An 11,640-nucleotide genomic window follows, 5' to 3' on the forward strand; every position below is an offset into this window, starting at 1 on the left:
TCAGGCCGAGAACATGTTAATGTAATATGAAAATTAACCCTGCTTTGTACTAGATCAACACAATGAGTCGGATTTGTAATGTGCTTGTTTACAAGGTAACAGTCCGCAGGCAGACATGTAACCTTTCCGGGACATATTTTTCTGACTCCAATCCAACAAGTCTTTGCTCTTAATCCTTAGTGCCACGTGCTAAGTGAGGAAGCTCACCATACCAATTATAATGTCTTTGGTTTGCCGTTACCTGAATTCGAACCCACGACCTCCTGCACTCAAGGTAAACGCGCTACCTAGGCGGTCTGAAGCACTTAATGTTTAGTCTGTATTAAAATGACACTTTGTGTCTTTTGTGTTTGTTTGTTTGTTCTTTTTTTGTTGCTGAATGTTGCCTATCTGATGAGTCGAGCCAGATAACACCGATTTGTAAAGTTCATAGATGATGAGTTACATTTTAAAATAATGTACTGCATCGATCGGACGAGTAAAGTGGATTTTTTTTTTATTTCAAAATGAAAACAGTTTATTTCTTTTATCAATTCACTAGGTGATGTCTGCTGTACCTCTATTTTGACAATTTTACTTATTATGTGTGCTTTGTTCACGCATCGTTGTAAATATAATGAAATTTGACGCGACTGTTATACAAGTGAGAGGTTAAGCGCTATAAAACATGCTCAATCTGGGACTATTATAATACATGTAGTCCCATGTTCAGTCCACAATATGTTACATTTGAAAATGCATGTACCAAGTCTGACAGTTGTTGTCCATTCGTTTGATGTGCTTTATCATTTAAGGTTGCCATTTGATTAGGGACTTTCTGTTTTGAATTTTCAGTAGTTTTGTGATTTTTTAAACACAATTTGGACAAAAATATACCTCAATCTGTTAGTCAAAATAGAGTACCAAAAACTGCTATATCGAAAGAAAGAATCTTTGATACCACACAAAGGCTAACGATAGCTAACCATATACTAGGTAATTTCTCAAGATACCTAGCTATATAAGGTATAGAGTACAGACTGCGACTGGTAGCATACTAGGACTCTTTCAAATCTGATAAATGACCTTATCATGTCGTTATATGAACTGCATTTTTTTCTATTATTCAGAATAATCAATTAACTACACATTATAAACTCATTAACTTTAAAATTAGTCAAAACAATTCTTGAAACACCATTTGCTAATTAATCCGGGTCAGCCTTTTCCCGCATTAATTTTAGCTTCATAAGCTTTTAATATTTTTAGCCTACTTTGGTCCTTGACTAATGCTCTTTTTGACTAACAAAAAATTCACCGAAGTACATCCTCAACACTTCTAACTTAAAACCAGTTGTTGGCATGACTCAGGTTAATATGTTATTTTGATATATTATATGAGGATATAACACTAAACCCCTAACGGGAGAGACTGTGCTGATATTCATATGATGAAACATAATCTTTCTATCATTTTAATTGAGGTCTAGAGCTGGAACGTCAGTTACTGCTAGTAGTCTTTTGTTAGTTTATATATTATTGTCTTTCGTTACCTATTCTGACATCTGACTCGGACTTCTATTAAACTGTGTATTACTGTGCGTATTGTTGTGAATTTGTTTTATCTACATTGGCTAGAGGTATAGGGGGAGGGTTGAAATCTCAAAAATATGTTTAACCCCGCCGCATGTTTGCGCCTGGCCAAAGTCAACATCTGGCCTTTGTTATAATTAGTCTTGCATGATTTTCAATTTTAGTGGCTTGTGTATAATTCGGAGCCTTTGTGCCCACTGTTTGTTGTCAGTGTCATCCCGATACGAGTGTTATAAATGATAAGAAAAATAAATTCCCAATATAATGAACTGAGGTATAACTTTCAAATGATTACATTTTACAATAACAATTTTGATTTTCTTAATTTTGCGGTTCTTGATATTTTATCATCAACTTGCAAAGCTTCCTCATAGCACTGATATGCTCTGTCTTTAGCACCTGATACCTCATAGCATACTCCAAGTATTGTTATTGAATCAGATAATTCTGATATTCCCATTAAATATTGTTGTTTCACTGTTAAAAATAAATCACGTAGGGACTTTTGTCTGTTGAAAATATCACCAAGATGCTGATAACATAGAAATCTAAGGCAGTGAGACATTATAACAGGCGGTATGTCTATTTGGTCTTGTTCAACTTCTAGCTGTAGCTCTTCTGGTATTAATGATGAGTTTTTGCAGTACTGGGCACATCTTATTATAGCAATTTTCATCCTTTTATTTAATGTTATTGAAGAATGCACATTTTGTCTGTACATGATTCTATGTCTGCAGCTTGGTTCATGGCCTTCAAACGTCATATCATGTGAGCATCTTGAAAGAACAAAATCCGTTAGACTTAGTGCAACATGGAACTGTCCTGTTACATAATAAAACGATGCGTATAACAACCAACCCGAAATAGCATCTGTCTTTGTGCCGCATTGTAAATGTTTATGATAACATGTGCGTATAGCATAATTGCCACTTTTTATGTTTGTTGGCGGCAGTAGTTGTGCTATAATTTGACTGATTTGAGCATGATAAAATTTGCATACATCAATAATAAATGCAGATGATTCGGACCTAACTAAAGACTCAGTAAATGCAAGCTTTTTATAATTCGCTAAAATGTCGTTTTCTTGCTGTTCGACGTGCATAATCCCGTAAAATAGGAAGTCTAACATAGTTGAAGAAGATCCGATCATTGTACTTGATAAACTGTGATTTTCATTTTCAGCCGAAAATAAATTCATTATCAATCCACCAATCCCGCCAGACTGTATACTCTCAAGTACACCTAGTAAAATCGTATTATTACTCTTATTTATCTTTCCAAGGAACATATTGTTTTCAGGTATAAAATAGTTTGGACAATAGCAATTGTGTACCCATGATATTAATTTATTCAGACAAATTGAAAAACAATAAAACAAATTAGGTAATTGAAATGTGTTGATATCCTGTTCTTCGGAGACCCAGAATAAAGCCGTTTTCAGAAAGTATGAACACAATAACTCTTTGACATCATTGTTTGTGTTTACAATGCGCTTTAAGGATAATTTGAGTAGACCGTAACACAATAGTTGAGTGAAATTAAAGGAGTGTACAAGTATTTTTTCCTGCACCGAAAATGACAATCTCCATAAGCTGTAGTCATGTGATGTGGTCTTGGGTCCTATTGGTACTATCAAACATCCGTTATTTATAACCCGGTCAATTACAAAATTAGGCGGCCATTGCTGTCGATGACGGTATGCCCATTGAAAGGCATTGTTCGGTAGATATCTACTATATATGCAGTATGCATAATCAAATGTATTTGCTTTGTTTGCAATACATGGACCGTGTACAATTACCTGCTTATCTCGATATGATTTCTTCATACGATCAAGAAAAAGGTTTGTTGATAAATACCATTTATAACTGGCATCACTACCTCTACAACAGTCACATTGTGGTCGGGAGCATTTCTCAGCATCAATAGTTACTAAATTTCTGAGTCTAGTAAATCCAGGATGATCAGCATCTGTCTCCATTAAATATGTAGAACGTACTATTGGGTGTTTTGTATTCCTGTCATTTTGTACTACTTGAAACTCATGTAAAACGTACATTATATCCATGTCACTTCCTGGTAAATTGAGACCTTCTGACAAACTTCCACTTGATATTTGTGTTCTGTTAGTCGAATATGTATTGCTGATCATATCTTTTATGATAAAAAGTCGTTGTCGCGTTCGTATATCTATTTCAGTACCAATTGTTTCCACAAGTTGTTCGTATAAGTATTTCTCCTTGATGTCTTTGTCGATCCATAGCTGATGATCTACAAAAAAAAAACTTGGGATTAGAATTCACTAGCACACTATGCAACGAATTTATCTTACGAACTATCTTAAAATGTGGTCTTTAAACTAGTGCCTTATCAAAATGACCAAGCCTTCAATACCTATTAAGAACCTACTTTCCATTAGTCTGTACAAAAACAAATGCCAACAATAACAACCTGTTAGCTTTAAATCTATTTTATGAATTTATTTCATTCGTTTATTAACAATTTCTTTGTCTGTTGAAACCTTGAAAATGATACTTTTTATCAAATGTTTGTTAACTAAGCATAGTTACATTTTATAACAATTGAGTTAGAACCGATAGTGTTTTTGGTTCTGTCCCTAAGTCATTTCATTCTAATATATTGTTTGAACTACCCTATATACGTGGCTGATATCTCTGTTCTCATGCTTTTGTCCGTTTTTAGTATCTTTTTTAGTAATATTTCATATCGCCTGTCGTGTCCTTTATAGTCATGCTGCTTTCTGTTTGTTGTTTTAGTTTTTTGGTTATGATGTTGTCTATTTGTGCATAGCTTACATTTACAATTTAAATCTTGGTAGAGCGTTTGTACATTTTGAATACATCGAAACCCACTATACAACTGTCATTGCCGAAATGTTTACAAATTACCATGACAATTCGCCATTTCGGAATCTAATGCAGTATGGGTAATGTTTTCAAAAGAGACACCAAAGCGTTGTAATTGGTTAAAACCGCTTACTTAATTGAAATTCAACCAATAAAGTGACGTCATTTTTATTTTGAAGTACGAGCAATTAATTTCCCATAGTCCTTTAGATTTTGAAACGGCTTATTACCTGTATTACAGTCTGTACAGTTCTGTAAGTATTCTAGATATTCATTTGAAGATTTGTCAGGATATCTAAGATTAGTAATCCACGGTTCTTGTGTGTTCCTTCGATCTAGACAAGCTTTATGCATCCGTTCAAACTGTTTGATTGTTTGTCCGAAAACATCGTTTGAGAAATTCATCCCTCCATCTAAAGAAGGGGAAAGTAATGGTGTAAATTTCCGCTTATCGCGGTATGGAAAACGTTTTACACCGTAAATATCCCAGTAGGTGACTTTTCTCATTGCACATAAACTTTCATCTTCATGATTATCTTGGTTTATAGCGTTTTCATTCATGATGCCTGTAAAAAAGATTGGAGTCCAAACATTGAATAATCACATTTCTTATGCATTAAATTAAAAATTGTACGTTAGTGGTCAATGAATAAAATAATGTACTAAGTATCAGTAAATTTAAAATCAGTTCAGGTCTAAAACTTGGTTTATAAGTTTAAGTTCTATATCTATGCATGTTTCTCAATTGAAGGTACTATCATCCAGGTACGTGAAAGTTCATCGTTTCAGTTACTTTATTTGGGGGGGGGGGGGGGGGTTAAAAGTTTGAATAGGACCACAATTGCCTACGACAAAACGTTGTGTCATGCAATAAAATGTTACTAAGACTAAAAAAACAACGGTTTGATCTGAATTCCAGCTTGATATAGTTAAAAAGTTTTACAACAACAGGGTCTATTCCACTGCCGGTAAACGTTTCATCCTCGAGGGCAAACAAAGCCTAGTAGTCGGAACATTTTTGTCGACATATCGCATTGCTTTATTTATTTTCTGTAACTTTAACAAACACTTGCCTGATATAATTAGTATTATATGACTTTTTATGGTAAACTATAACTCAACCAGATGTAACTTACATCAACCAACGACAGTCGCTGGCTTGCATAGGACAATTATTCACCAGATAGGAAACAAGCAGACAGACATACAAACTAACATTAAGAAAAGGCAAAAGCGAACGATATATTAGATTACTCCTGGTCATTGTATGTTTGTTCGAAGCTATAAACAACTTATCAACAAAATCGTCAAATCAAATTATCCCAGTCTGAAGTACCAACAAGTAGATATTTAACGCATTAAATGTAAATGCGTCATAAACAATCTTAGAAAAGCATGACATGTGAAATGTCAAAACTATGTGTGTAGCACTACTAATATAGTCCAGGTCATAACGCAAATATTAGACAGTAGTATATACTAAACACAAAAAAGTAAGACAAACAAACCATTTATTTTTGGATCTACATAAGGTCTCAGTTCAGCATTATAAGTTTATCAATCTCTAAATAACAGAGACTTGCAAAAGTAGACACATACCAATAAACTTGATAAAGTTTAGAAAAGAAAAAAAAGCAACAGAAAAGCTACTAAAAATATGAATGACCCGGAATATACTTTATGATAGAGAATCACACATGTTGCCTCTCTTGTATTTTTCATTACACACATGTCTTTTTTGGAATTAGGAACTTACCGTTTTCAATTTTTCTCGGAGTTCAGTATTTTTGTGATTTTACTTTTTGTGATCTAATAGTATTCGATGACAACAAGAATGAATATTTCTTGTCTGATATATTAAACTGACAGTAAATAATAAATATTCAGGTCTCATCAATCGATTAAGAAGATACTAATCAATGCAACACACACAGGTTATCATTTGATTAGTTGATTGATTTATGTTTACGTCACTGTCAACACTTTTGTGTCTGTCAGTTTTTAAGTTGCGGAAGCCGGAGTACCTGGAGTAGACCACCGACCTTCGGTAGGAAAACTGACAATCCTAGACAATTAAGGTTTGTGTGCAGTGCACTTATTCCTTGTAGGATTCAAACTTTCAACTTTATTGTGGACTTGCTAGTGATACATTAGTTAGACCACTTGGCCACACATACACAGAGGGGACCACCTGGGTGAATCGACAGGATAAGCGTCTTCTGCCATGCATGCTTTGTAAAAGATATTTATTATACTTTTTTTACTGGGCCGCTTGTATTTTTGTTGCATCCGAATATTACATGACTTACTTAAAGAAGGGAAACTGAAGAAAGAGAAAATAACTTCTTTATGAATCCAGAATGAAAACACCGGGTAAGTCAACAGGATAAACGTCTCCTGTCATGCGTGTTTTTTCAATGACGTATACCTACCTTATTTTCACTGTGCCGCTTGTATGCTAATTGCTTCCGAATATAACTTGAGCGATTCAAAGAAGGAAAACTGGAAGATAGAGAAAAAAGTTGCCTGATGAACTCCAGAACGGGAAAACCTGAGGTTGAAGTCACAAAACTTTGCTCAATGCTTGGAGCACAAAAAGCATGCTCGAAACATGAAATCCAACATTTTGATTGGTTTATTTTGGAGTGTGAGTACAAAAAACTGACTCGAAAGTTTTATGACTTCAAGGCCCGGTTGGTCGACAGAACAAGTGCTTCAACCATCAAATATTTACATTTTACCCTTTTCACTTGGCCGCTGGTATACACTTGTTGCGTCACAACTTTACTTGACTGCTTCAAAGAAAGGAAACTGAAACATAGATAGTAAAAACTGCCTGATAATCCACAGATGGGAACACATAGTGAGTTGACAGAACAAGCCTTTTCAACCTAGCATGTTTTCTAAAAAATATATATATTTTACCTTTTTAATTTGGTCGCTAGTATACACGTATTGCTTCACAATATTACTTGACTGATTGTACAGTAGGGAAACTGTATCAAAAAGGGAGAGAAGCTTCCTGGTTGAAACATTGTAAATACTTTTACTGAGAAATCTGATTCGTGATCAAAACTAGGATGGGTTGACAATTATCTGATGTGTAAAGCACTTGTATAAACAATAATACAAGGAAACTGATCTGAAACACAACGTTAGTGAATCATAGTTCGAAACCTTACTCTTGTCTTGATTTTTATAATAGACATTCTCAATGGTCATATTCTAACATGTCCAATGCACTTTAGTATTTCTTATCGTTTAGTACCTGGAAAATTAAATTTCGAATAAATATGTTTTTTGTTATTTAGAAGTAAATGTTTTTGCGTCAAAAGTTTCCGTTAAAGACCGAATATATAAAAAGAGGATATGTTGTATGATTTCCAATGTGCCAACTATCCATACAGAAAATGGCAACAATTAAAAGTATCCACAACGTTACCGCAATGCATTCAACAAAGTATCCACAACGTTACCGCAATGCATTCAACAAAGTATCCACATCGTTACCGCAATGCATTCAACAAAGTATCCACATCGTTACCGCAATGCATTCAACAATTTGCAAAACATATATCTACAACTTAACAGTAAGCAGTACATGATAAAAAGGAAAAAAAGGGAATACCAATGGTCTGGTTTATGCTACAACAACGAAGAAAATGCACTAAATCAAGTGGTTCTTTCTATAAAATAGAGAATGGAAATTGAGAAGGTATCAACGAGAAAATAACCCGACCCAAAAAATAAACAAAAACTGCCGAGGGTCGCCAATAGCTCTTCAACACACTAAGAAAAATACCCAAACCCGGAAGCGGACTTCAACTGGCCCCTAAACAACAGTGTTTACTAGTTCAGTGAAAATTGAAATCACACTAAACTCCTAAATATATGTAAATGAAATACATACAAAAAAATACAAAAGAATAACATAGGCTATAGGCTCCTGACTTGGGACAAGCGCAAACAATAAACATGTTTAGCGAAATCTTAACCAAGCATGCAAATTTTGAAAGAAAACAATTTTGTATAGGACAGAATTAGAACATTTTGAGATCAAAAGCCTAATCGTGTATAAAAAAATCAACGACGGTGAAACCATATCGCTAGGGACTTAAATAAGAAATAAATCACATCCTTCACCAAATTCAATCTGGATATTTCATGAAGTTTATGTTTAACGGCATACCCAAATAAGGTAATAAGTGTACGTTCATTAAACATTAAACTTAAATTCTGTTGATCTAAATTCAAATTTGAATATCTCAGTTAAATTAATGTGTTCAATTTTATATGAAAAAAAATAATGAATGGTTAAATTATTGTAAAAGTATAGTGTTTGCAGTTAGTTATCTTTGTCAGTTTTGCATGTATTTGATAAACTTTAAACGAACATAATTTCACGAAAACAGTTATGACGGTAAATTTCCATAATATTTTAAACGTACCACACCTGAAATCTATACTAACAAATGTTGACCTATATATAGGACCGAATGGATTTGAATATATTAAACAGTTGAAAAAAGATTAACATAAACTCATCATAGATATCAGAACTGAACTTTTGTATTTGCGCCAGAAGGGCGTTTCAGTAACAAAAGACTCATCAGTTACGATCGGATAAAAAAAGGTAAAAATATGAAATAAAGTACGAAGTTAAAAAGCCTTGAGAAACTTGACTTTTATAACCCCAAATACTCTCCTTTTATTTATTTTATGTATTTAATTGTAAACTACTTGAACTCTCTTCACAAACAAATTTGCAACATTATTAATTGAAAGTCATTCTGAAATGTATTGCCTAATATTTGATTTTGGTACAAGTGTCATGTACGTTTCAATGTGAGAGAGAAATTAACAGCTGCGACATGAGCGCCTGTTGCTGTTTTAAAAAATAGAAAATAAGGCTTAAATGTCATATCAGACGGACGGACAGAAGGATGGACATCCAGACGGACAGAAAAAAATGTCCCATAAACGGGAATCTAAAAATGTACTGCCTATTGGATATTAACTCATACCAGGATTAAATTTAGTATTTACACCTGACGCGCGTTTCGTCTACATAAGACTCAGCAGTGCCGCTCGAATCCAAAAAAGTTAAAAAGGCCAAATAAATTACGAAACTAAGGTGCATTGATGTCCAAAAATTCCTAATTTATTTAAAGCTAAGGTTATCTATTCCTGAAGTAGAAAAGCCTTAGTATTTCAAATAGTTAATTTGTAATTTTAACACTATCAATGCCTATTCATGCCAACACATAATTCTTGACTTCTGGGCTGGCGGTACCCTCGTGGAAAAAAATCATCAGCAGTGGCGTCAAATAATTAAGTTTGTTCAAAATATTTTTTTGGTTATCTTAATATAATATTTATAATTCATTGTCGATTAATTCATATATTCAACACTTTCCCATTGATTTTTGAACCTAATATGAAACAAAAATAAAAAAAGACAGAAAATCTTCCTTATACAAAGAGTTTTAACTTGTTATCTGAGAAAACATCACTGTGTTTGTATTCAAACATTACGATCGATTATTACTTATCATACATATGTGCACGTAAGTGTTACTCACTCAAATAAATATAATGAAAAGGAAAACGACACTTTACTTTGTTGATGTTAGCTAGAAATCTATCTCTGTTTATATCTGTAAGACAACCATTACCGGTATCAATTTTTCACATAAAAAAGGAAACTATTGTATTTGTTTTATAAATAAAAAATACCAGCATAAGTTTTAATCACATGAATCAACCGCCATATCACGTCTGATCTAAATTCTAATATGGTTGCAATTGAAATGTTATTTTCGAATTTTTTTTTATAAAACATGTCTATGATTAAACGTATGATTGTTCAAATAACTTTTGGTAGACTTTTTGTTCAAACTTCAGCTTGTCGATACTCACGTCACTTTCTTGTGAAACACGCGTTTTTCCCCCAAATTATATAACTCAAAAAATTGACAATGGAAAAAAGTAAAATAACAAAAATATTAAACCCCCAAGTAAAATAAAAAAAAAATCTAAGCCAATGGAAAAAAAAAAAACGCTCACATATAAACGAAAGGATAACAACTGTTATATTCATAACCTGGCACAGTCATTTTCTAATGTATTAAATGATGGATAAAATGTTTTATTGCTAGAAAAGGGGACTATGTCATGATAAAGCAACCAACACAAAAACAAATAAAAAACATAGCACAAAACAGCACAAGGCTACACATATGTCTTCAACACAGTGATGAAATCCCATTTCAGCTTGCCCCTAAAGTAAAAGGTATACTAGTTCGTTGAAAATGGGTGGCTCACTTTTATTTGAAACATGTGAATAGGCTCCTAGACATGCTAACAAAATCGGCTCGAATGAACACGTTTTATAAAGATTTTAACCTTCCCCCTTCACCACCAACCAATGGTTTATCTTGTAGTTTTTACGTGGAATTATTAAAATGCAATGCTATTCAAGGTTAATTATAAATAATAACATTATTCACGTGTTTCCCATCTTCACATTTTCATCTATGATCCTTTTAGGTTTGATGAAGCACGAACTAATAGATTGCATGATTGGTTACTTGAATCAACAATTAGAAAAAAACCATAAACAGCGGGTAATAGTTCATAATGCATCATCTCAGTTATACAATTTATTATAATCTACAAGTAATTAAAAGTATTCACCAAGACATACTACATAAACAACTTAAAATCTCATAACAAAATCACATTACTCAATGATTCACTGCAACTATAACTGTACAGGCATTATCAAAATTTGAACTATTTTTACTATTATATTTTATAACCGTTTATATTAAAAGAGAGACAACTCTGCATTTTTGCAAACAATAATCTGAACAGTATCATTATCTTCTTTACTTTAGTAATCATCGTCACTGACAAGTCTTTGACACAGAAATTAACAACTATAGGTTACCGTACGGCATTCAACAATGAGCAAAGCATACCGCATAGTCAGCTATAAAAGGCCCAAAAATGACAATGTAAAACAATTCAAACGAGAAAACTAACGGCCTTATTTGTGTACAAAACATGAACGAAAAACGAATGTGTAACACATAAAAAAACGACAACCACTGATTTACAGACTCCTGACAGGCACATACATAAATAATGTGGCGGGGTTAAACATATTAGCGGGATCCCAACCTGCTAACATGTTTAA

The 11,640-nt window shown here is 33.3% G+C and overlaps 1 protein-coding gene across 1 annotated transcript; it reads right to left on the minus strand.

Annotated features, from left to right (window-relative positions):
* Positions 1 to 1,838: 1,838 nt before the first annotated feature.
* Positions 1,839 to 7,428, minus strand: LOC143051141 (uncharacterized). Its single transcript, XM_076224150.1, has 3 exons — positions 7,365 to 7,428; positions 4,670 to 5,005; positions 1,839 to 3,843 (listed from the first exon to the last, which is right to left on the minus strand). Exons 2-3 carry the CDS (start codon positions 4,998 to 5,000, stop codon positions 1,871 to 1,873), a joined length of 2,304 nt encoding a protein of 767 aa, XP_076080265.1. The 5' UTR covers positions 5,001 to 5,005; positions 7,365 to 7,428; the 3' UTR covers positions 1,839 to 1,870.
* Positions 7,429 to 11,640: the final 4,212 nt, after the last annotated feature.

Source organism: Mytilus galloprovincialis, chromosome 11, assembly GCF_965363235.1.
Source record: "Mytilus galloprovincialis chromosome 11, xbMytGall1.hap1.1, whole genome shotgun sequence".
Taxonomy (NCBI): domain Eukaryota; kingdom Metazoa; phylum Mollusca; class Bivalvia; order Mytilida; family Mytilidae; genus Mytilus; species Mytilus galloprovincialis.

Bases quoted from the DNA above. Each gene is read 5' to 3' on its own strand.
- LOC143051141 (XM_076224150.1), bottom strand. From the start codon at position 5,000: ATGAATGAAAACGCTATAAACCAAGATAATCATGAAGATGAAAGTTTA. The intron at 3,844-4,669 runs GTAATAAGCCGT...TTTTTTTTGTAG, and splicing joins CTGTACAGACTGTAATACAG to ATCATCAGCTATGGATCGAC.